General features: G+C 42.8%; 1 protein-coding gene across 2 annotated transcripts in view; it reads left to right on the top strand.

Annotated features, from left to right (window-relative positions):
- Window positions 1-27291, top strand: part of LOC146834533 (uricase-like) — a 210604-nt gene that overhangs the window by 87397 nt on the left and 95916 nt on the right. For both annotated transcript variants that reach the window (XM_085601928.1, XM_085601927.1), the window contains exons 2-4: window positions 7979-8197; window positions 13966-14082; window positions 17689-17767. In XM_085601928.1, coding sequence (XP_085458054.1) covers window positions 7979-8197; window positions 13966-14082; window positions 17689-17767 — 415 coding nt within the window. The remainder of the gene's footprint in view (window positions 1-7978; window positions 8198-13965; window positions 14083-17688; window positions 17768-27291) is intronic.

Here is a 27291-nt window from a genome sequence, read left to right on the forward strand (position 1 = left end):
ACCTTGAACACCTATGGGAGATCTTGGGGTACCTAATATGTACAAATATGGTACATTATCAGTTCCAAAGTGCCCATGCCACCAAAGTTGAGTTTGCAGTGAATTTACTTTTAAAAGCAATGCTGTAAGAAAGGGCTCAGCCTCTCAGCAGTGCACACATGCAATTGCAACAAAGGATGCTGGCCTTTAAACTGCTATACCCATTATATACTAGGGACTTATAGGTAGTTTTCATTCCCGTGCCCTATTAACTAAAAGGGACTTATAGGGTAGGGCCAATTGTAAATGTATCCTAAAACATAGTGTACACTATACATGTGGTTGTTTAAACATAACACAGGCCCTGGGCCTGCCTGGCAGAGCCCAGGGAACTTATAGAGTCAGAAAACCAGCATCCAGGGATCTCAAATGGGCCTGAAAGTGGGGAAACACTGCAAGCAGGTCCTGATTGCTCACAATAGCCCTCTAAATTAAGCAGTACGTGTGCATTACCTAAGGTCCTCGTGAGAGATATCTCTCTCTGAATTCAGTAGACAGTGTGTAGTACCTCAGCTTGTCAACAGATGTCTGTCTAAAGTCAGAAGAGTGTAGTACTTTAGTTGTTTACTAGAAGCACTCTGTACTCAGAAACCTCCCAGCCAACCACATCAGGAAAACAAGCATTTGCAAGGCAATAGGTCTCGCAATTGCGAAGTTTTGAGCTATTGGCATTGTAAATGACAATGCCTTTTATTTGTGTTTAAAAAACCAGCAATAATAAAAGGCATTGTCATTTACAATACCAATAGGTCAAAGTTTCAAAAATGCGAGACCTATTGCATTGCAAATGCTTGTTACAAATGTTGTTATTTACACTTGTTGGCTTTGCCAGTTCTGAGAAATATAAAAAAGGATTAACGCACACAGGTGATAAATGAATGACAGCAGGGTGATTGGGTGTCCTTTTAAGATGTAAAATAGTCCATCATGCATTCCGAAGTAAGCTTTTCCTGGAAGTCGTAATGACTTTAAAAACAGGGATCAGTGAGGCCTAGCTATGCAGTCACACTGGAAGAAAAAAGCCTCCTTGCTCAAAGATACCACAGGGCCTAGCAGAAATGAGACATCTACTGCATCTGCCTCAGGGGGAACGTTTCGGTCAAAGGGAAGCTGAACATTAGCCTGACTGGATAGGGGACACAAGTGCAGAAAAAAATTCAAAGTAAGGGCTTTGGCGAGCGTGGTCAAGTGATTGCCAGTGTTTTTGTTGTGCATTTTACACATTTTAATTTGCCAATATAAGTGTGCCATAGAGGCATGTCATCGTGTATTGAACTGCGTTATAAAGCAAAGCAAACCCCTTTGCTGTACAGTCCGAGCGCTTCATAAATTACATAGGATCGTAGGAGGCTAAGTCAAAGGGGACACGCTGTATTTTACCTTGGAGGAAATAAAGATAGCACTAGTACAAAATAAAGACCCAAGTCATTTATGACTACTGTGATGTTTACACGTTTTCCCTCTCAGCTGACGAAACTATGCTTTATTATACTGACGCCAACAAACCAGACAAGCGACTGCTCGCACTCTATGGTAAAGTGTATGCAGTGTGTGACCCCGCATGCAGGCTCTCGAGCTGCCCCAGTGCTAGTTAAATGGTGACCAGGCATTTGGGGGTTTAACTTTCCTGGCACAACCGGTGCGAAGGATGGCGATTTGTAAGAAACGTAACAAGCATTCTACGTCCAGCTGCTCACTGTGATTATCCCTCAAGCTGTGCCTTCTCCGCCCCCACTGAGTCAAGACCAAAGCCTGCAAAATAAAGCGCACGTTCACAATACTCCCAGTCTCACAACATTTTGGCACGCTCATTCAGACCCACCTCACACCCCTACCGAAGGTATGCATTAACTGTGGCCTCCAGCTGCACACAGCAGGGTACGCCCACTCTTCCTCTAGCTGCTTGCTGGCAGGGAGCCCCTTCCCAAGCGATACGTTCACTATCTGCACAGCACCAACCGTGCAGATTGTAACACCCCTTCTTATTGGTTTGTATCCACTTTTCCAACAGTTGCATGCATCACCACTAACCCTTACGTGCCCGTACATTTAACCTGTCCCCACAGCTACACCCTCTGCCGGCAACACTTCATGAGCCCTATATTGACCATTACTAAGCCCCCCTGCAAACTTTGCCCTCCCAGGGGGGCCTGTATTCACACTATCAATGCGTTGGTACCCATTCCCAGATGATGCATTCACAGCTGCACACACTGCTGGCACCCCTCAAGGGGTCCTGCATTCAGTACTACCCACAAAGGTCTGTGCTGGTCAAGCACCATTTCATGAGCTCTGTATTCGGCTCCTCCCCACCACCACAGCTGCACTCTAGTGGCACCCCTTCACGTGGGCCTCTATTCACTCTATTCCCACAGCTGCACTCTGCTGTCACCCATCCATGGGCCCTGCAATCACTCGTACCCTCGCAGCGCTCAAATCCCTCCTCAGACCTGCATTCACACTTCACACAGCTGCACATTGCTGGCACTGCCTCTATCCCCCACACCTGCACCCCTTCCCCAGATTATGTATTCGCATTATCCTCGGGACGGCACACTCTGCTGACACTACTAGATGGGCCTTACATCACACTATCAGGGTAGTGGCACACTTTTCCTGGGCCCTAAAGGCAGCTGCTCAATGAACCTTTGGCCCCCACAGACCGCCCCACGGCCTTGACCTCATTTATAAGGGGCTGCAGATGGACACAGGACACGTAGGTGCAACCCCCACCAAGCCTCACACTCCCCAGCAGGGCCAGCTTGTCCTCAATACTATCCACAGGAAAAAAACACACCATTCAAGCGCAAAACTCGGGAACTTTGCACTGCCCCCTCGCTGTATCACACGCACACCATACACGGAGAGTGAGCCACCCTGAATCAACACTCCACACCAATGTCACACAATGAAAACTGACCTGTTGCCTGGGTGGTAAATTCCGTTCTGCTCGCGGAATTTGGGTAATTTCGCGTTCTGCGGAGAACGCAGAATTGCCAAAAATTCTGCGATCCGCGGCTTCGCGGAAATTTGTGCTTCTTTGCGTTTTCAAAATGCGCGTTCGCGAGATAGTTCTCCCCGAGCACGCGAACAGCGTTCGCGAACAAGAAAAAAGCATCGCGAACGGGCGGACCAAGCAATTCCGCATGTTCGAAGAACTTTTGCGCGCTCGCGGTGATTTTTTACCGTTTCGCGGAGCTGTGTGTAGCGCGACTACGCAAATTCCGCCCACTCCCACTCCTACTGCTACCCACTTTGTTGTACACGAAGGTGTCCACTCACTCCATGTAATAATGGAAACCGCCATTCGCTGTGCACGATGATATTCTTTAACACAATCCTTTGCAATGCAATAGGTCTCGCATTTACGCGAGTTTAAGCTATTGGCATTCTAAATGACAATGACACTAGCTTACACTTGCATAAATGTGAGACAAATTCCATTGCAAATGCTTGCTTAACTTTAAAACTGAGTGAGGCGCAGCTTCAAGGACACCGCGCTCGTTTTTTTTTTTTACTTTAACACTGAGTGCCGTGTCCTTGATGCAGGCGCCGTGCTCAGTGTTTTTATGTAAAAAAAAAAAAGAAAGAAACTGAGTGCGGTGTTCTTGAAGCAGCGCCATGCTCAGTTTTAAAGTTGTTAAAAAACACAACAAACAGAGTGCGGTGTCCCTGAAGCGGGCACCGTGCTCACTATAAAAGTAAACAAACCTCCCCGAGCAGCAACAGGGATGGTGCTGCTGCTCCTTCATTGGCAAAGTTGGTGTCGCGCGAGTGTGTGAGGCATCAGCCATTATTAAAATGAAAGCGCATTGCGAATTCAAAATACAAGTAGCACCTGCCATTTTCCCGAAATTGCTGTGTGGACGCACTGCAAATTCAAGCGCCGCCAGTGTTCCACATTATTTACTAATGAAAATAGTGCCATGTTAGGAGCAAAGTAAAAGGTCCAGTCCTGATGGGCGGTCCCAAAAGGAGACAGGGTGGTAACAAAGAGGGACTAAGAAGCCTCATTATCAATGGGAAGCCAGCCTATACCATGGACGATGATGCCAGCCAATGAAAAATATGGGCGGGCTTCCACACCACTTCTAAAAAATACCCTAATACAGCATGCCTCGCAAAGCGAGCAGCGCCTGCGCTGCAACGCTAGGCGAGACCTAAACAAAGAGGTACTTTTGTTTTGTTTCACACTTTGTAAAAATGTAAAGGCATTTACACTCCAAGAAACCAATGATGCAAAGATCGTGTGTTCCTTGTAATCTCTGTGTAATCCCAGAGCATTCATAGAAACGTAATAAATATCAGGTAATGCTCCTACGGGCAGTTATGTCCTGGAGAGGTAGAGAGCGACAGGTAGAACAAGTATTTGCAATGCAATAGGTCTCGCATTTACACGAGTTTAAGCTATTGGCATTGTAAATGACAATGCTTTTTATTTATGTCTTAAAAACCAAAACATAAATTAAAGGAATTGTCATTACAATGTCAATAGCTCAAACTCGCGTAAATGCGAGACCTGTTGCATTGCAAAGGCTTGTTAAACGTGGTAACACTGTCTGGGCATTGTTTCCAGCAGTCCTGGCTATAGTACAATGCATGAAACAGATTCGTGTGTGTATGTAAGGAGCATGACATGGTTTTGCCCCATGACCATGCACATTTTCTAATGACCTCCTGCTTCATGGCTGTTTTCAGACAAATCGTACAAGGGACAAAATGTAGAGACACCGAGCTACCCTGAACCAAGAACATGAAGTCATCTTTCTTAAAGCCCACTCTGCAGTAGGCTGATCCCTTTATTTTGTGACACTGCAAGACCTTCAGCTCCCTGGGCTAGTGACACTCTTCAGTGCTTCTCTGTGGCTACCTGCTTTGTGTGATCCATGTTAATTTATTTCCCTTTTCTTGGGATGGTTAACAAACACAGCTCGCTTCTTCTTGATCTAATGATAGGTTGTAGCGTCTATTTATTCTTGTTAATTGTTACCTACAGTAGCAGAAAGGAAGAGTGGATTGGGACGGTATTATAAATGTGGTGGAAATACAAGTATGTCCACCTTGGATGGGAGTCTTCATTAACTCCCACGGCCCAGAAAATGAAGGCACGTCTCATCAGAGCTTCCGCCGCCTCTGTGCGCAATGGCCAGGGACAGGTTAAAGTTTACCGGGGCCCATAATGCTGATTGAGCGCTTTCCACCACGAAGCAAGGATAAACAGCGATTAATTTCCGCCAATAAATAACGCTTGCAGGCCCCCGCACTGAAAGGGGAACAATTACTTCATTTTTGCTGCCAAATGAGCTGATCAGAGAAAACAGGAGAGTCTGTTGTGTAAATCAGTCTTAATTTCATATTTGCCATTAAAAGGCAGCCATTAAGACCCTCTCTGGCTCATTTCACCCTCTTCTTGTTTCACTTTTTCAATTTGCACAAAAGGGGGGAGTTTGCTCCTCATAAAATTTCACTTTGGCAAAGCCCATCATTTGCATCTGGGCCAATAAACAGCAATTAGCATAAACATTTAAACCAGGAACTGAACACATCTTGTTCCCCCTCGAAGCTGTTAAATTACAGCCCTGCACTGTGTACAAGAACCTCTTCTGCCTTCTCCAATAAGTCTTAACAAGCACACAACGTCTATCACGTACCTGCTGCTGCACATTTATCTCAAGGCTGTTTTTTTTCTTCTAACAAGACTGGGGAACTAACATTGAAATTCCATCAAACATACTTTTGCGAGTTTGTGGGTTTTTTTTAACTCCTTTCCCGTGATGTTTATCAAATTGATGCAGCGTCTGCGCATTCGAGCTGCCACTGTGTTGAGTACACGTAATTCCTTTATGACACTAGGGAGCGTGCGTGCCTAGATCGAATTTTCAATAATTACAAATAAATATCGAGACATATTTTAAATCTTCAAAGTCATCAGAAAACATGTTACGGAACTTCCAGCTCTGAATCAATTTCACTTTCAGCACAGATAAAGGAGAATAGTTTTTTGGGGAAAAACCTGACAATGGAATTCTAAGTGATCAATAAAAAGAAATGCATTCCAATTCTTAAAAGGTAAAGTGCACACTGACCCCTGAGATGGTACACCTAAATAAATTGCACCACAGGTCGTGCAACAATTTCCAAATAAGGCGGCCATAACAAGTATTCTCTACACAGACACACACCCTGCCAAAGAGAGAAAGATAACAGATCAAAGACTCAGACTGTGTTTGCACAAAGAGAAAAAAAAAACGCTCGCCACCTGTTTTCATTCAGCCGCTTGTATTTGCATCTGGACTGAGTGAAAACAGATGTACTTGTCACGATGGGCGGCATAAAAAAACTGCAAGGGCGTCAACAAAAGTGAAAGCCAGCAAACAAAAAGCACGGAAAAAACATTAATCACGATCTAAGCCAATTGAAAACGGTTGAGACACAGGGGCGTGGATTAAAGTTCCCCTTCTTAGAGTGTCTACTATAGCGCCCTCGCAGGGCGAGGAGCCCATGCACGCTTCAACGCCAGGCGAGACCTAAAAACGAAGTAGCTCCTATTGCAGCTATGCCCAGGAAGTTGAAGTGGGTAGTTCCACAGCTGCTGCATTCAGGACCTCATTTTGTGTTTCATGTCTTTTCTATTAGCATGCACTCCACCACTGCAGTGCATGTACATGAATGAATATACACATGCATGCTCATACCTGCCCTTTGAGAGCCCACTATGCTGCAAGAACACCAACCAAGTCCAGCTGGCAAGGCTTAGATGTACAAATAAGATTTACTGAAGTATCATATTTTAAATTGAATATAAATGAGGGGGAAGCCTTATAGTGAACAGAGTGGGAGTGAAACATGTGACGCGGGCGTGGGTAGGATTGGGTGCTTGCTTATTATCCACAATTTTAGGATGAAATCCGCAAACCTACAGTCCTTTTGTACAAATAAGAATCCTTTGGGATAAGGGAAAGAACATGGTAATGTTCACCATAGAAGACGGTGTATGTAAAATAATATTTTCTTTACAAACTGTGGTTGTAGTTTATATGATCAACACACTCATTCAGTGCAGAGGTCCCTGTTCTATGACAATAGTTTAGTGTGCCAACCATCTCCAGGCAGAGGAAATTGTATACACTCTTTTTCCTGGATTAGTAATTCCTTGTGGGGCAATGATGAAATGGTTAAGAGTTATCGAAGACTTTGGAAATGTACAGAAATCCAAAATACTAGTACACAGGCAGAACGACGAGTCAGTCATTGACAGCTAAGGAGGAATCTTATGTCTCAACTGTTTTTGGCTACAGTCAGATTGAAACCTACTCAGTGTGTTGTGGTGTTGAAGTGGGAATGTATGAAATGATTAAACATTGCTTGAAATCTGAGTAGTTTTTAGCGTGAACTACACTGAAAATAGTAATTGTAGGATTTATTGGCTTACAGATATTGCACTGGGGTCAGATCATACTGTGCTGGGTGTTACTTCCAATTCTAATTTATCCTTACACTGTATTTTAAAAATGCGAATGAACAGAGTAGAAGGCACGGGCAGCGCAACGCCTATACTCAAAGTGCCATTTGTGTGAACCATTTTAAAAAAAAGAGCATTAAATGCAACACTGTTCAGTTGCAAGTTTACCTTTACATCCCACGTGCAAAGCACATAACTTATTTTCCAATCACCTTTGCGAAATGTTGAACTGCGCACTCCTGTGGGCTGAAACAAAAAATGAAAGACACCTGAAACTAACAATTGCTTAAGGAGATTCCAAGAGCTCCCACTCTCAAGGCATTTGTGTGTGTTGATGACATGAGTCTTGGAATCGGTTATGGCTGCCTGGCCAACAGCACCATGTAGCATTTTGTAGAGCTACGGTTTTGAAAATGTGACTCAATGTTGTCAGAATTGCTCCAAGGAGTAATGGTGTAAAATACGTTTTCGTTACAGGACCAGGATGTGGAGTTTGTCAGCACTGCCTATGGAAAGAACAACGTAAAAGTGCTCCACATCAGAAGGCAAGGAAAGCTGCACTTTATCAAAGAACTGGAAGTCAACGTTCAGCTCACACTAGTTTCAAAGAAGGATTATCTCCATGGGGACAACTCTGACATCATCCCAACAGACACCATGAAAAACACAGTTTATGCACTGGCAAAACAGAAAGGGGTAACAACTCGCAAATTTGCTCCGTGAAACGTTTATTTTAATTTAATTTCACCCATTACTTTTTACTGAGAGCGCTGATATATCAAAGTTAATCACATCAAATTCGGTCAAAAAATATGTATTTGTTAATAGATTCACAAAGGATTTTTCAAGGCATATGTGTGACTTATCACTAATGAAACTTGTTGGAATACACGTCGCCTAATTGACGAAACTAAATTCAAGTGTATTTCAGTTAAAAACGGTTTTGGAAGCACCACACAGTCAAGGTCGGACTGGGAAAGAAAATGTGCCCGGTCACCTAAATAAAAATGCTCCCCACCACCAATTAAGCTTGCTGAAAAAGTGGCCCATATTTTTCAGTCGGGGATGTTTCGAACTTGTAAAACAGGCTGTATTGTTGTTGTTCAAGGCATTGGAAACTGGATGCATTTGTGCTTCCTGCAGTCTATGCTTGCGGTAAAATTAAGGAAATTAGCAGCTAAAACTCGACAATCGGACCATAAAACCGGCACACACACAAACAGCCAAAAAAAGACGGGCCCATACAGTGACCTGTCAGATCAGCCGTTCTGTCATTGTGATTGCCCTATAGTTAGTGCTTGAAATGATAAAATAGAAGTGCAGGTACTCTCTACCAGAGTACCAGCTTGTTTCTGAGAAGTGCTGGTACTCCCCAATTAGAAATATTAAGTTTCTCTTGAGAAGTGCAGGTACTCTCCTTCTGAAAAGAAAAAAGTGCAGGTACCGCCCCAAATAAAGCACTGCCTATAGCACAATCCGACCCAGCACACAACAATGTCAAGTAGAAGTCCTTTCATTGATGTGTTAGATTGAAGAGAAATGCCATCAAGTGGAAACATATATATTGCACTAGTTGTTAGCCCAGCCCCTATTTGTGATACTCAAAGCCTTATATTTGCATGTATCAATGTATTGTAATCACATAAGTGGTATGTTCATGTGTGTGTGGATGCAGGGCGTCCATACCCTACTTACATGTGAAGTTTACAGGAGTGTTCAGGGATGTAGCTGTCAGTAGCATAGTGTCCCAATGCACTCCAATTACGTCTGTCTTTTACTACCTAACCGGGATTCAGGTGTCTGCAGGCACACGTTTTACGTTACTCGCACCAACCCCATACTAATCAATCCACTGTAGTCAGAACAGCACACTAGAAATGTCACAACTCACACAGTAGTATGTTATTGGATATTTGCGAACACTCTGACTTTCATTTCCCATGTATTTAGATATTTAACTTACACCCAAATATACCAGGTAAAAGTGGTCCAGAGAGTGTACCAATATGTCTGATTCTCACACGATCTATTTAAGAAGTGTACAGGTACACAATAAAAATACGAAACAAAGTGGATTATCTGTGGGTCTAACCGGTTACGGTTACTTGGCGCCCTACGGTGTCCTAAACACAAGTAAAATGTACAGAGTCTCACACAAGGGAGGCCTAGTTAAAGGACGGAATCCCATCACTCACCAAGGTGACATGCTTCATCATCTGGGATCTCCTACCGGCTGTAACTCCTAGTACAGCCGAGGGCTACAACCCCTTCACTGTGTGTGAGAACCTCAGGGATGTTTTGAATATTATTAGGATATACTAAAATACACCAGATTGGATGCTGAAATTAGTTACTGGGTGATGGGTGCAGTGCTCAATAGAAAAAGCATGAAAAAGTGTAATAAAACGAACTACCAGAAGAAAAAAGTTTTAATACATATCTCATGGTGTCAGGGTTAAAAACAGTGCTAGAGCAGTTTTGAAAAAATTACTGCAACTATCAAGTTAGAGGGTCGGTCTACATGTTTCAGCTATCATGACCTATAGAGTGTCTAGTCTTCCTCAGGACCTAAAAGTGTAAGCTACTGCGTATTAAGTGAAAAAGATCATGAAAAACACAGGTGTAGCTGCAAAAGGGAACAGATACAACCAATCACACCAAACCTCTCTGTTCTAGGTATGTGGTGTAGTAGTCAACCTGTGTGAGAAGGAGTACAAAGAAACGTACATTTAGATACTTGTGTAACTGTAGTAACAGAGAGCGAGTAACAAATACTCATTACCTCAACTAATATTCAAATTTAGTGTACAGAATAAATTGCATAAGTGTAGCAGTCACCCATAATGTGTGGGTAAGAAACCTCACCTCACCTGGCCACTGCTCAGGACGTGAGGCACTGCTCTAGGGAAAAACAAGGTTGACAAGAAGCAAACTCATTATCAAATTCGAGTCTGTCTGCAACACATGAAGAACAAAACAGAGTCATCTGCACTAAACATTGTGGTAAATGCTGGTAATAAAAGGTCTTCATATATAGCATTAAGAATTGAACATTCAAATTGTTGATACAGGTAGCTGGACAATAGGATATAGCCCGAGAAAGTAAGTCAACCCATAAGGGGACCAACTGACATCAGACAATTAATGTACCGAAATGTCCAGCTATATCGATCTTATGTGGTGTGGAATATGCTGTGAAATATGCATTACAACAAGCAAAGCCTCACTCTGAAGCGGGTTCATTGGATGTATATAGAATGAGAGAGCTAGCAACGCCTACTGGGAAGAATCCCAAAAGCCGGTCAAACACTGAGAAGCGAAGAAGCTCAATATCAGAAAGTTCTTGCGACTGCCAGTAGATGAAACTGACATTAGACTTGTGTCAGTCAGATAACGGTGCTCGTGTCGATACTCGTATGGAATCAAGATAAACACACCCGGAGGACTATGTCAAAGATATACAATGGTCAAGTATGCCTTTAGCAGAAGTGGAAACATACATGTTCCTCTCAAGAGGCCACTAGATTACCCTAGCTTACGCTTAGCGCTATACAGACAAATACAGTACCGCAGTAAAATACAAAGCATACTATAGCTGTACGTGAGATATAGTATATGTCTCACCTCTCCATCGGTAACCCAGGCTTCACCGGGCCGTAGTCGGAGGTAACAGCAGTCATGAAGAGAGTAGTATTTAAGTAAGGGGGTTTGCTCCCGCGGTCCCTGTGACCTGATTTGCATGACGCTCGTGATTGACGTAAGCAAGCATGATTTGTTCCCACGGTCCCTGTGACTTAATTTGCAGGACGCTCGTAATTGACGTGATAGGACTTGCCCGAGTTCCTGGAAATGTAGTTCAAGAGGTATGAAGGCTCGCCAGTCACGGAAACAGTTGTATTCGTGCAAGCGTGATAGGCTTACGCGGTCCCTGTAATCTGTTTAGCATGACACTTATGAATGACGAACATCAAACTAAACAGAGTTCTGGGAAATCTAGTAAAAAATACGCGTAGGCTCGCTAACGACCATTCAAGGTACCAAAAAACCTGGGAACTAGGATTTCTGTATAATGTTTGCTACGCGAGTTCGCGGCTCCTATCAGCTAGTCTCATACCTACATAAAAGATGATTAATGTACATTGGAAGTCTATTGGCAACATGTTAGACTAAGTAAAGCATAGCTAAATTAGCTAGCGTTACAATTTGTAAAAAAAGAAAAAGATGTAAACAAATTTTTCAAAAACATTAGGGGTATTCCTAATGTGGACCACAGGAATACTCATGTTAGCACGATCATATTTACTGTATTAGAAATAGCGCAGCAACCTCCTAAATCCTCACAGATACATGTAGTAAAAAATATATTATCTATGAATCCTATCGTCAAATCAGACTGCTCACAATGTTCATGTAAGTATGCCTAAACTAGTAAGAATCCGTGCATACAAATACAAGACAAGTCGAGGCGAGGATATCAAGAATTTTTAAGAAATGAATTAGTATAAACATACTTCAACATCATGGTTAGTGATAAGAGTAACCTAGAGGAGGGTCCAGGGTATCTCATCGTTGAGGCCCTTCTTATCACTTTGTAGTTTGAAGACCCAGCGTTGTTCCTTAATAAACAGAAATTTTGACACATATGTTATGTGCAAAGGAATGTGTGGTTGCTCCAGCACTGTCCAGCGGAGTTCATTCGCTGTATGTTTTTGTGATAAAAAATGGTTAGTAAGCTTAGTAGCATGTTTGTTGCATCTTATAGTACTTTCATGTTCTGAGATGCGGAGTTTGACCTTCCGAGTGGTCATACCCACTTACCAGAGTTAGCATGGCCATGTAACAAGATAAATGAGTTTGTCCCTATTGCAATTTGTGTGTCTTTGTTGGGACCAAGGTCTTGCAGTCCCAATATCAATCATAGTTGTATGTTTCGTTTGTGGACATGCCGAGCAAGACCCGCACGGAAAATGCCCTTGTACTGGAGGTAGATTCCACAGGGTCTCTCTAGTGGAAGAGGTCATAATTTGTTTCTTGGGTGTGTATGGACCAGACTGTCTCTCAAATTGGAGCTCCTCATGAATGTAAAAAGAGGTGGGGGAATATTCTCATTTTCAATATTTAGAATCCTGCAATGTTTGCGTATTGTTTTCTGGATCTCGTTAGACAGGGCACTGGATGTGATGACGCATGTCAGTCTCGCTGTAGTAGGCTTGGGTTCTCGAGGCTCTAAGAGTGCCTCACGATTGTTATTAGAGACACGTTTCAGAGACTGGCGTATGAGTTTTCTGGGGTATCTCCGATCCAGTAGTTGTCGAGCTAGCAGTTCTGCATGTTCAGTGAAGTTTTCTTTAACGGAACAATTAAATAGCTACACAGAAGAAAGAATGTATACTGCAAAATGGAAACAGAAGGCCACCTTTTTCTGTAACGAAAGAATTCTTACTATATGTAAACACATTTCAACTTCATTAAGGCAACTGTTGGAAAAGGACAAACTTCAGCACATAGAGGTGGTAAAATGTGCACATGCACAAGTATAAACTTTGCACTGTGTAGTCTACGCCTCAATTTCTGTAACATTGTGAATGTGACGTTTAGATTCAGACAAACACTGATTTGTGTTGTAAACTCCGAAGGCAAGATTACTGAAAGGGGTTGTTACATGCCTGAAATATCTATTTTGTGACATATCAGTAACAGGTGCATCGAGACACACTCTAATTAACGCAAAGTGGAATCCAACTTTCTTGCTACAGATCTCAATCAATATATATACGAATCACGCCTCCTGATGGGCACTTTCAGACACAACCTGTGGATGTTGCAAGTGCTGTAAAATGATAACCCATTTTGGGAGTGTACGTGACTAGACAATCCATAGCGATCCTGTATATATTTATCATATGAGGCCACAAGCGCAAAGTTTGCTCCTCAGCATAACACGATTAAAGAATAGATACGGACTAGTAACTTTTGAGAAATCATTGTTATCGATCATCACAGAACCTGCTTGGTAAAATCGAAGTGGTCAGTTCTCCAAAACTGCATGCCCTAAAAACAGCATCAGGATTACAGTGTAAGAACATTATATATATATAGGAAGTGGGTTATTTCTCTAGCCCACTCCAGAGGAAAGTTCTTGCGTGGTTGTAGAAGCACCTGCTCCTTCATGCCTTTGAAGAGTAGGCAGAATCCTACCACCAATTTCATTAATAACATCCTTCAGTAGCCTTTGAGAGTTCTCAATTCTCAGCATGCCTGCATGGCACTGAGGGCCTGGAGGGAAAGGAGAAAGTAGGACTTGAGGGAACGCTGTAACTGTCTCCATGAAAAGGCAGCTCTTATTCTTGCCCTTTTTTATACATATTTAGAGGCTGGAAAAGAGATAATATGCATGTTTATTGTATGATTGATGGCACTGCATGATGAACTACTGCTGGATAATTTGTAATTTGTCTTAATAGATCAATACAATTGAAGAATTTGGTATGGACCTTTGTGAACACTTCCTGTCTTCATACCACCATGTGACCAAGGTCAAAATCTATATAGAGGAGGCACCATGGAGGCGCTTTGAAAAGGTATGAAACTGAAACACAACGTGACTACATTTAATGGTAATGAAGCTTTAGGAGCCAGAGGCCTGCTGAAGTAGTCAGAATGAATTTTAATGTGATAGCTATACTTACACAACTCTTCCATTTAATAATTTTGTGCCAATTGATGTTGTGAATTAACCCCTTCCATGCTGCGCAAATTCCGCCGCTGTGCTGACGGTTTCTTGCGCGGGCGTGGTCATGACGGAACGGTTCCGTCATGAGCACAGCTCAACCGTGGCTCATGACGGAACCGTTCCGTCATGAGCACCGAAGGGGTTAAAAATAGGGCCATATTATGATTACTGAAAAGGAGTATAGTGAAGTCAATGTTCACTATTCCATGTCTCTTAATTCTCAATGGAACGCGACTTCAACTGAGGCTTCTTGCTTACTCATACATGTGTATGATAAATTAATGGAAAACATGCCATTACAGAAACATTTTATCGAGAAAACAGCAAAACAAAAAGGATTGACAAAGACGTCATAAAGTTTCAAATAAAGAGCAGAGTAGGAGTTAATTCTCACTAAATTGCAAGGGACTGATTTACAATGAGTTCCTCAATTCAGACAACAATGCACGTGCTTCTGATTCACAAAGGGGCCCAGTATAGCATGTGCAGGAAAGCAGGCAGTACAATTGTTGAAAATGGCCCTTTCGGCAGGGTCACCCCCAAACCATTTGCCTTCCTCCTTCCCTTTTTGCCGAATTTGTTTTTTTGGCTTTATGACTCTGAGCACTTTACCACTGCTAACCTGCTCCTTAAAACATGGTTTGATTGGCATATACCTACTTGGCATATTTATTTTACTTTTTAGTCCCTTGAAGAGTGAAATACCATATACCAAGGGCCTGTTAATGACATGCTACCAGTGGGCCTGCAGCACATATTGCGCCACCAACTTAGGTAGCACTTTAAAACATGTCTTAGGCCTGCCATTGCAGCCTGAAAGCAGTGTTACATGGCCATGACGACTTCACATTTAAAACCCCTTGCTCAACCTCAATCTCCCCTTTTATTATATATAACTCACCCCGAAGGTAGGCCCAAGGTAGCCCATAGGGCATGGTGCTGTGGAAGTGAAAAGTAAGACATGTTCTTCAAAGTAGTACAAGTCATAGTAGTGCAGATCCCCCACATTTGTTTTTCGCTACTGTGAGGCCTACCCCTCTCATAGGATAACATTGGGGACTCCTATTGCATTTAATAAACTGTCATTCCTAATTTATAGGAAGCAGATCTCTCATGTTTGGTACCTGTGGAATTGTAACAATAAATCCTCCTTAATGTCAAAGTTGAATTTATCATTACAGTTTTGAAAATGCAATTTTTTAGAAAGTGTAATAGCAACAAGGGGTTTGGCCCTAGGCGGATGGACGGGGCTGTAATAAACTAAGAGAAAAGGTATCCTAGCCATCACATTCAAATGCTGCTAAATCAATTTAACAGACTAAAGGCCATCAATTCAATTGATACAGGCTTGAAGCATTTATTTGCTATTTCATTCTATGCACTTTATTCCACATATAATCATAGGTCAGGTAAGTGCGGATATATTTCAGTCAAGAACAAATTAAAATATTAAGGCAGCAAATAAAACAAAAACATACAGACTTTGGCATGAGGTAATGTGATCTAACAAACAATACATGAAGAGTGATACATAACAACAATTAGCTAAACATTATATCACCATTCTTAGTTCACAAAAGGGGCAGCTACAAGAACATCTTTTACCATCCACATTGTGTAACCAATTTAAGAATCTGCTACCCACGGGGAAAAGAAACACTAGACCCAGTAGTGAGACCATTCTAAAAACATTTCTACTGGGGTGGAATTTAATTAAATGCGAAAGTCTCCGTGTTGTGTAATGCTGACTCTGCTGCTTAATTCATGAAGCAGTAAAGAAGGTTGCTACCTTTAAAGTTCACACAGAAATGGCTCGCATGGCGTCTCTAATGGTGTCTCCTTCTCAGTGTCACACTCAAGTGAGAAACTGGGAAGGAGACACCATTAGATGACTGGCACAGCCAATTACAAAGAGACGCGATCCGCATCTGTGTGAACTTTAAAGGTAGCAACCTACTTTACCGGTCACGATAAAACTTGTGGAAAAGATAACAAGCAAAAGGAAATTGCACAACACAGCATTTAACTGACCTGAATTGCATACTTTAGTTATTTAACCCATATATAGGTCCACTGTTACTGTGCCTAGCAATTCTCACACTTTCCTTCAACAAACTACAATTGTGATTTTTGAAAACACTGAAATGTCCCATTCTCTGTGCAAAGCAAACAAGTTTATATTTAGACGTGCAAATCTTTTACAATCTCAATACAAACCCTAATTGCATTCACTAAAATGCATTCATTACAAATGGACTCAACTTCTCTACTGGCGAAATAATTCCCACTGTACATGGTATCTTTAAGGTTGAAGCTTGTTACCTTCTATCATATATCAAAACAAAATATTGTCTTGGCTCTTGATAACAAACACTGAAATTACAAGAATGGCTTCAGTTTTGACAGATGATTTACAGTGGTGGCTCCTACTTAACAGGGTTGGGCAAGTGTGGGGTAAATGACAAAAAAACACTTACCTGCAGGCCGGCAGCCACCTCTCTGCCCTCTTTGGCCCTTCGCAGGATTCCAGGAAGCAGGATCTAGGAAGCACACAGGCTTCCAGACTCCCCTAGCCAATCACAATGCTGTGCTACAGCAGCATTGTGGTTGGTCTGAGCGCAGTGGTTTGGCGCTCAGAGAGGGACTGGGAGGCTGTGCATGATCTCCACCCAGGCTGTGCAATACAGTCGGTGGAGAACATGCAAAGTGCGCATGACTGTATGGTCAGCCCAAGATGGCAGGCAAATCCGCCATGCACACTTAAGAGAGAGCCTACCACTCCTCCCCCTGTTCTTGTGATAGTCCAGCCCCTTCCGCCCCTAACCTGCTGAGCCACAACAGAAAAATAAAATTATAATAACATTGCGTTATTATCATTTTATTTTTCATTTTTGAACTGCTCAAAGAGCTGTGGGGTGACCCTTCTCCGCTTTAGCGGAGGAACCACTGCTGCTGATTTATAATAGGAGCGCAGCACACTTTTTGGACAATTTACCCTCTTACAAATTGAAGATAAATACCCTCAGTGGCTGTTGTCTTGTTTTCAGGCAAATCACAGCCACAGGACCTATCCTGAGCATGCACTCTTTCCATCGAGCTCCCAGAAATTCATGTCAGCTGTTTATTTCCTCATCCCTCATCTCCCTTCCCTTGGAGTTGAACGGAGCTTGGAAATAAATCTTCAAAATTTGGTTTAGGGATCAAACTAATGCAACAGTAAGATTTTGCATCGATAGCCGTACATACAGTGATACAAATATCAGTAATTTTATTTTGTCACTGTTTTGTAATCATGGTTTTACTCATCGAAAATTCATCAGATTTGTAGAAACTTACAATCAGAGGGAAGTATCCTGCCTTAATCCGGAACATAGCTAAGTGAACGAACTTTTCCCTGTTTTCCTTGTGAAGCACACTTAAACGTTTACCCACAATGATGTTTCTTGATTTACAGAATGGAATTGGGCATATCCATGCCTTCATATATTCTCCCGATGGAATCCATTTCTGTGAAGTTGAGCAAAGTCAAGGAGGTAAGCATTTAATTCAGAATTTCTTTGCTTAGGAGGCTGTTTATTACAGATTCAGCTTTAGTTTTTTAGGTCTGGAACTTATCTTACAAGCAAACGAAAATTGTGAAATCACAATGCTACTTGAAAGAATAGCTCATATCTGAGAAATATGGAAATGTCCTACAGTAAGATGTGAAATGTACCCCAATTAACAAAATGGATGGCACTGTATAGTTATACATCAGTCAGAATTTACATAGGAAGACTGTTTTCTACTTTGCTAATGACTTTGATGCCGTTTGATGAATTTTCAAAAAACTTTCCTAAAAAAAGTTAATCTACTTCAGCTCCTTTCTGGAAAGTTTTGGGTGATCCATCAAGTGAGGGCTGAGATAAAAGGGGGGAGTCCCAAACACACATTTTCCCTATGCTTTCCCATAGTAAAAATTGGACGACAATACAGAAAAAACAGAATGACACCAAATTTGGCAGAAAGCTAGATATTTGTTCAGAAAGCAAGCTTGTTGTAATTTGGTGTAATTGTTATCAGTGGTATTAGAGAAATTAAGGTTTAAAATTTAAACGCATCTGTTGCCATGGGACTCTTGTTGTCCTCCTGTGAGAAAAACCATCAAATAGTGCAATCTGAAGAAAAATGTCGGGCCACCATTTTAGAACTAGTCTTCAAAAACAAACAAAAAAACACATAAGGGGCCATGGTAAGGGTACCCTGACCCCTTGTCCCAGAAGGACCCCTTGGGGCAAAAAAAGCAAACAAACTCTTCAGGTTCACAGCAGTCCCATGGTATTCCTGTGGGAGCCAACGCAGACCCCGTGTGGTCCTGCGGGACAAAAAAACCTTTTTTGAAAAATGGCAGCCCAACGACATCTCACTGCTGAGACCAAACCACACCCCAACCCCTATGAGCATGGACAAAGGTTGTGTGCGGCAATAGGCTGGGTGCACGCCATTCCCACATGCCGGACCCAGCAGATAAACCCCCTTATCACTGCGCCATGCATGGCAAGGGGATGGCCACATACACATCATAATAACATATGTCTTTACATTTAAAAACATAGAAATTCCCTGAAAAGAGCAAAGTTAAAGCAGAGTTATACATGAGGAAGGTAATAATACTGTAAGCTACATTAAAAAAAACTTCGAACCTCACTGAAACAGGACTACTATTTAAAAATTATAAAACCAAGAAAAGTCACCAGTTGTACATAATGGGCAGAAGTATAACTTGCCCCACTGTGATACACTGCTTATGATTTCACATATTACATCTCTGATCACATCCGAAGTCCATGGCTATGCAAGTTATGCCTGTGCAATTAGTTTAAGTTTTCTTGTGTGCATTGGCCTCCATTTTCTCAGAAAATCCTTAACTTTGTGAGGATATTAAATAAGTTTATGTGCAGACTATTAGTTCTCTGCAAATAATCTTTGTGGTCGTAATCTTGAGTGAGCGCCTTGGTCCATCATATATCACCTGCTAATCTAGACCGGTCAGCAGTCTGGTTGCTGTCATTCTGTGCATTCTCCTTATACTTAGCTGTACCACAGCCATGAAAACAGTGATGGAATTGGAAAAAATGTACAATGAAAACCCATAGATTTGGGGTTAAGGTGTGGCAGCAGAAAGGGAGTGGAGTCATTAGAGGGTACCTCATGATAAGCAGAGTCTGTACCTGTCACCCTGTACATTTATTGTTTTTAAAACTCTAGCGCAGAAAAATGAGCGACAAGGAGAAACATGATGGTAAATCTGTTTTGCTTACTTAAGTGGTCACAAAAAGCATGCATTATAAAATAGTTTTTAGGGTTAAGGCACCTGCTGCAGATATGTAAGTGTGTCCAACAATTTTAAAATAAAGCAAAGATGACTTTGGTTGTTAATGCAAGATCTGTGTTTTGTCTAGTCACAGTTTAACTCATATAGTAGCATAAACTGTTATTGTGCCTGCTGCAAAGCCTGCTGTGTAGCATGGAGATGTTTATTGTATGCAGCTAAGTAAGTGGATTATTGCTTTTGACACAGAGATCCTTTTGTTACTTGAGTTCATAAGTTACAACCCTTATAATATAGCATAGTCAGCTATCAACCGGCATCCATAAGCTGCATGCAAACTGAAATGCATGAATTTAGAAAAAAAGAATTTTCAGAATGTGGCGTTCTTCAAAGGTTACTAAAAAGGGTTCCTATGAGTGGTAATAACTAACGTCTTATTAGTACATCCTACCCCAACCACTGCACTTCGTCTTCAATCCTGACTTTGTTCTTTCTGCCAACCATGATCTTTATGCCTAACAAGAAGGAGAATTTGTGACTCCTACACCTTGTAACACTAGTTGCCTTATGTAACATTTCCTATACATACATTTTCACACTTTTTTATTTATTTTTATTGAGAGTTCATTTATTAATAACACAAATACAAAAGTGCCTACTATATCGGATATTCTTGTCCTGTTGTGAGCTTTACACAAAGCATCAAAGATACATATTTAAACAATACAATATAATTATTATATATAAAGAGGGTGTTACTTATATATATTAATAACAAATATTGCACACTTCCCCATATAATCTACAAATTTCAAAAATGGCCACTTTGTACCAAACCTCCTTTATATCCCGGCTTAATTCATATAGATTTCCAAACAGCCTTAAACTTAGCATAAAAGCCTGACCTTGGAGCATATAGTTTCTCCAGTTCTCAGACTTTATGCAATTTGGTATGGCAGTGGTAAAATGTAGGTGTGTTCTCAGTATGCTAGTTCTGAAGTATTAGTGATCTTGCTACTAAGGCCGAAATATATAAACCTTCTGCCTGTAATTGCTAACTATTATATTTGGGGAACATCCAAGAGTATATATAATTATCAATAGCTATCCCCGGCCCTAAATTATATCTACAGTGTTTCTTAATCTCATCCCAAAGTTGTTTCATCTTTGGGCACTCCCAAAAAATATGAGTCCAGTTACCAACCCCCCCCCCCACACTTCTACTGAACAGCGGAAGCATTTATCTTCTATCTGGGGGTATATACTGTGTAGGAAAGCCGGGGTCCTATATAGTAACCATTTGGTATAGAATGGCGATTTCTTGAAATTGGCACCTTAGTAAAGTTGTATTGAATTTATGAATTCTGTTCCAGACTGACCTTGAAATCTGGAGGCCCCACTTTAGTGTGCCATTTTTCTCGGGCCTTTTGGTACCCTCTTGTTCTTTTGCTCTCTAAGGATTTGTAGCCAATCGCTAGTTGATCACTAGTTGATCCACATGTAGTTAGCTAAAGAGAGCCTCAGTGAGTTTTAACTTTGCAAAAAGTGAAATGGGATCTATATATTTTTTAAATGTTTCATTTCAAGAAAAGACCATTTAAGTATGTCTTTAAAACAACTTAGACCCCGTTTGATCTCTGTCCATTTTTCCCCGGTATCAATATTAATAAAATCTACCACCGTTATATATCCATTCTCTTCCCATTTCACTAAAATGTTAGGTTCGACAAGCTGCTGTTTCCCGTCATAAAGGTATGCCAAATGTGTGGTTTTACACACTTGTATGATACATTCTTTTTGTATATTGTGGGCATGTGATGCAACGTGTTCTGACACCATACTTTGGGACACGTAACACTATAAAATAAATTAGGTAAAAAAATATATTAGTTCTTCCAAAATATATAAGAGTAATTACTCAAACAGGCAGATGTATCTGCCATTCCTACAATGCATTCATATCTCTTCTATATAGGGGTTGAACAAAGTTAAAAATCACCCTCCAAATCATAGTTTTCCAAGAGTATTGGTGAAATAATGAGCTGTTCCACAACGGCTCCAGATAGCTCACAGCCGGAATAAAACTCGAACACGGAGAAGAGATGATGACCTTTTGTTTCGGTCACATATGGAAGCGAAGATACAAAAGTCCCCTCACTGCCTGCAGGTTGCTGATCTGAACGGAAAGCAGACAATGTGCACGGGCGCTACTATATGTGTCCTGGGAACAATAAAGCATATTTCACAAGGTCCAGCCTGAATCCCGGCTCTGGCTCAATATTAGCTGCCAAATGTTGGATCCAGCTGGATGCCCCTCATTAACAGTACATCATGCAACCAACATTGAGCGTTTACTAATGTGTCATGATCTACCCCGCACTTTGCCACTGCATACTAATACATTTGTAATTCATATGTTTAGGGTTTGGGGAGTCCACCAACCATTATTTTGGTAGTGTAGAATGTCTCACCTTTGCTTTTGGTTTATTTTGTATGTCTTTGCCTACATTTTGAGAACTAATATACATTTATTTTGAGTCCCGACTTATCTATACAAATACACTTTAGGGTGTACACCCTTTTCAGCCGTCTGTTGACTGCCATTTCTAACTGGTTAGAGGTCTAGTCATTGTAGTTTTCTGAGATGCATAAGACAGATGATTTTTATTTTTGTCAGCTGCATGGTAGCCATGCACTGGACATTTGCAGGGGGCTCACCACTGGCATGTGGGTGATGCTCCTGGGACAACTCCTTCTATTCCCATCCATGCCTGGATATTGGCAGGTTCCACTCAAGCTGCCCAACCACCCTAAGAGGCAGGAGGTAAACTAACACACATTTATACACTCCACACATAATTAAGCATGCTCTCTTCTTATTATCAGCTAAGTCCACACACAATTGTCTCTCTCAAATCTGTAAATCTTTATAAGTCGATACTCTTACAATTGATTTTATTTTCTGCTCAGTTAAGGAATAAGAGGATTGGAATATTGTCTGTCTTTTGTAACATGAGATCTGCATTGAAACACAGGTATCAATTTGCTGACGTTTTTCATATCTATATCTTTGATCTACTGAGCATTTCAGAAACATGGCTTGGCAGGGGAAGAATATCATTTATCAATGAGCTGGGTCACCTGGGCTTTAAGATTTTCAAAAATTACCAGTTTGAAAGAGTCCAGGGGGATGGTGAGAGACTAGTAAACATAGCAGATAATTCCTTAGTCTTGGTAATAAAGGTAACCTGAATCTCATCAGAGGGCACAGTAGTTGCATTCTCCAGCAAAGTGAGCAAAAACAATTTACATTTCTCCTCCTCCACTGTCTTCCTAAAATGCACAAACCCAATCTATAAACCTTTGCTGAAGAGGTGGGACTATATATCTTGAGAAGGACTCGGTCACTCTGTTGAAACATATGAATATGTGAATAGAATTCCACATCAAGGATGACCAGAACTTGGTGCATATTTAACAGCATACAATGTAATACTGCTGAGTAATAAACCCAGAGAAGTGGTTGGGCTATAATTTAGATGTTCTAGTCTCCACAAAGCAGCAATAACTCTATTCCATTCCTTTCAACTAGACTCACTACTTTACGGACATCTTTTGCCATCCAGGTTCTAAAAGGTAGTCAGTCGCAGGTCCTTGTAGCATGAGCCGAGAATGAAATTGGAAGCAGTTCAGTTTTGAAACAACAATTCCTCTTTTGGAGGAGTCATGCATTCATCTAAGGTCATTGAAAAAATCTAACCTATTACCTGGATGAATCCTGGCAGCATGTTAGATGTTTTCAATGAACATTTGACCAAGGTCTTATATCAAGTACTGCCTATTTAAATTCACAAACTGTCCATTTGTTTTAACAACAAGAGAATCAATGGTTTTGGAACAAACTTGCTAAACCCAAATTGCTGCTACTCCTGAGGCGAAAAGCCGGGAGGTGTTCTGTACTCGTTTTTAAACCTGCTTGTGTACTGTATTTGTTTTTAAAATACTTGCCTGACTTGCACAATCCCTGATCCCACAACAGCTGATTATTAGCTGCTGGGACTCAGAAACCACTCGTTTCTTGGCGCCATTGACCGCCGAAGGGAGACGACAGCCACGCCCACTTCTTGTTGGCCACGCCCCCTCCGCAGACATAAATAGAGCGCGCTGCACTCGAACGCTGCTCCATTGCTGCTACTCCTGAGGCGAAAAGCCGGGAGGTGTTCTGTACTCGTTTTTTAAACCTGCTTGTGTACTGTATTTGTTTTTAAAATACTTGCCTGACTTGCACAATCCCTGATCCCACAACAGCTGATTATTAGCTGCTGGGACTCAGAAACCACTCGTTTCTTGGCGCCATTGACCGCCGAAGGGAGACGACAGCCACGCCCACTTCTTGTTGGCCACGCCCCCTCCTACGCTACCCGTGACCACTATAAACTATGTGTCAATGTCGGAAGCGCAGCGGACGAGCGCAGCGGGCACGCCGATTGCGCGCCGAAGGCGCGCTTAAGGCAAGCTCGTCTGCGCTCGTCCGCGACGAGGACGCGCCTAGCGCCACACACCCTGTCCGGCACAGCCCATCATCCCCCGGTTCCACTCGGGATGCTTTGCTCGACCTTCGAGGGTATGCGCATGAAGGTAAGCTCTCCTTTGAAGAGACTACCTTTCCATTAACTGACTTCACACACAAGGACCTAACTGTAGGAGGCCTCTTGAACGTAAGATCCTTACCAAAACATGCCACCGAAATTAATCTTCTTATCGAGTCACACCATCTAGATGTACTCTTTTTAACCGAGACTTGGACACATGCAAACTGTGAGACCGACCTAGCAGCCGCCTGTCCGCTAAACTTTAACATTCTTCATCTTCCTAGACCCAAGGGCCGCGGTGGCGGAGTTGGCGTCATCCTCAAAGCCTCGTGGCAAACGAACATCCTAGACATAGACCCGACACCTGGAATCGAGCTCTTTGGTCTGTCTATAAACCGCCATCAAGGAGATATCTTTACGGTAATCATCTGCTACCGTCCACCTGGGGCCTTTTCTCTCTTGCAACAGCAAGCCCTTCTCACGACCATCACCAACATGGCAACCTCTCACAGTAAACTAGTACTTCTAGGAGACTTTAACCTCTGGCCAAACGGCAGCCTAGACGCAGGTCTAGACAACCTTCGGCTGTCCTGTGATAGTGTAGGCCTCCAACAACTGATAAAGGACCCCACTCACTTCGCAGGCAACCGACTCGATCTTATCTTCTCGAGCCCAGGCCTAACCCAAATAGGCGACATCCTGCCTATGAGTTGGACAGACCACTCGCTCATCAAATTCTACATCAATAATGCCACAACAAGCAAAGCCAAATCTCACCCGCCCCCACAATTCTTGTACCGAAACTGGAAAGCGTTAGAAAAACTCAGCACCTCCACCAGAATCTTCGAGGTGGAGGACAGTTTCACCATTACCAATTCTGTGGAAGATAACTACAGATCCTTTAGCTCGAGAATCACCTCCCTTGCGGACTCTGCTGCCCCTCTTAAACTTTGTAAACCGAAAGGTAGAGCCCTGGCTCCCTGGTACAACGACTCTTTGAAAACCCTCAAATCAGCCTGCAAACAAGCTGAGAGAAAGTGGAGACACGGATACAGTAACAACAACAAAACCCTCTGGAAGAAGGCACTCCGTGACTACAAGTCCGCTATTGCAGAGAGTAAAGTGAACTACTACTGCTCCACCATTACCAATGCGGCTAACAGTCCAAAAAGTATATTTCAGATTCTGGACAATATCTTACACCCTGACTGCGTCAAAAACTCCATCCCCCCCTCTCAGTCCCTTTGTGATAGCCTCGCTCAGTTTTTTACTGATAAAATTGAGACTATCATTAATAACCTGGCAACATCCCCGTCTTCCACTCTCTCCACCCTCTCCAAAATTAACCTCACTAACTCTGAATCTCTGAGGCCAACCTGTACTCCCACGAATAAATTGCTGGCTTTCCCTCTTATTCCTCAAACAGAATTTGAAATAGTCGCACAGGGCATCACTTCCGGATCCCCCCTTGACCCTCTGCCACAGAAAATATGGAAAACCTGTGGGCACCAACTATTTCACACTCTCCGGTGGATTTGTAATCAATCCCTGAGCTGCGGCGTCGTTCCCCGCTCCTGGAAGCAAGCGCTTATAACCCCGCTGCTAAAGAAACCCACGCTAAACCCAGATTGTCTGTCCAACTTCCGCCCCATATCACTCCTGCCTTTCCCGGTGAAGGTGCTCGAACGCTGGGTCAGTAAATGCCTCTCAACCCACCTCGAGCAGCACCATTTTTTGGACGAATTCCAATTTGGGTTTCGCCCAGCCCATGGCACTGAAACCGCGGTGCTCACGGCCATGGAGGAGCTTCGAATGCGCGCAGACAGGGGCCAAGCCGTGGCCCTCATTTTACTTGACTTGTCTGCCGCATTCGATACTGTCAATCATAGGATCCTGCTCCAGCGGTTGAGAGCGGCAGGGATCGACGGCACGGCCCTGATCTGGTTTCATTCCTACCTCAGCGACAGAAAACAGGCTGTTTCCCTCCCCCCTTTCCAATCGGTCTTCTCCCCGGTCCCTCATGGTGTCCCCCAGGGTTCCTCTATCAGTCCGATTCTTTTTAATGTTTACTTAAAACCTCTGGTCACGTTAATTAAGTCACACAACATGACCACAGTAAACTATGCGGACGATACACAGCTCCTTCTCTCGTGGGAAGGCGAAGACTCCATCCCCTTGCAAGCCTTCCATGACTGCCTACGAGACACGGCATGCTGGTTGCACCGGAACTCACTTCAGTTCAACTCCTCGAAAACCGAGGTGATGTACTGCCCTGCGAGTCGCATACCTCGCCCCCTGCCCGCTGAGTTCTGGCCCCCGGAAAACTCCAACAACCCCCTACCAGCTACCACCGTTCGCAACCTGGGCGTCATGCTCAACCATCAATTAAGCATGGAAACACAGGTCTCAAGAACAGTCGCAACTTGCTCTGGCCTTATGCGCTCACTGCGCAAAGTCTTGCCTCTACTTCCATCCTCCGCCAGAGCTCTAGTAGTCAGGTGTACTATTCTTAGTCGCCTTGACTACTGCAACGCCCTGCTGCTTGAATCCCCTGCGACACTACTGGACAGACTCCAACGAGTCCAGTCGGCAGCAGCCAAACTGGCTCTGGGATGGACCAGGAGATCCTCGGCCACTGCCGCACTGGCCGAGTTGCATTGGCTGCCTTTGAGGCAACGCATTGCCTTCAAGGCCCTTTGCCTGGTCTTCAAGGCACTACATGGAATAGGACCCAGACCTCTTCAACGTCTGTTCTCCTGGTATACTCCTACCAGAACACTCAGGTCCACAACTGCCTGCCTCGCGAGAGTGCCCAGATGTAAGAAGGCCAGGATGGGAGGAAGATCGTTCCGAGTAGCTGCAGCCAAGCTATGGAACAGTCTACCTGTCGACATTCGCCATATCCCTCACCTCCTCCCATTCAGGAAACGTATCAAAACATGGCTCTTTCCCCTGTCCCTATAAAAACCGGCCAGTTCCAGTTCACCCCCGTCAATAAACCACTAGAGTAGCTACCAGCGCCAGGATACCTGCCAGGTGACAGTCGCGCTTTATAAATATTTTAAATAAATAAATAAATAATTATGAATTCTGCAGCCAGATGGGAAATGGTGGCAGCCTTATCTCCCAGAGGCAATGCATTTTATAACACTTT

Source organism: Triturus cristatus, chromosome 4_2, assembly GCF_964204655.1.
Source record: "Triturus cristatus chromosome 4_2, aTriCri1.1, whole genome shotgun sequence".
Taxonomy (NCBI): domain Eukaryota; kingdom Metazoa; phylum Chordata; class Amphibia; order Caudata; family Salamandridae; genus Triturus; species Triturus cristatus.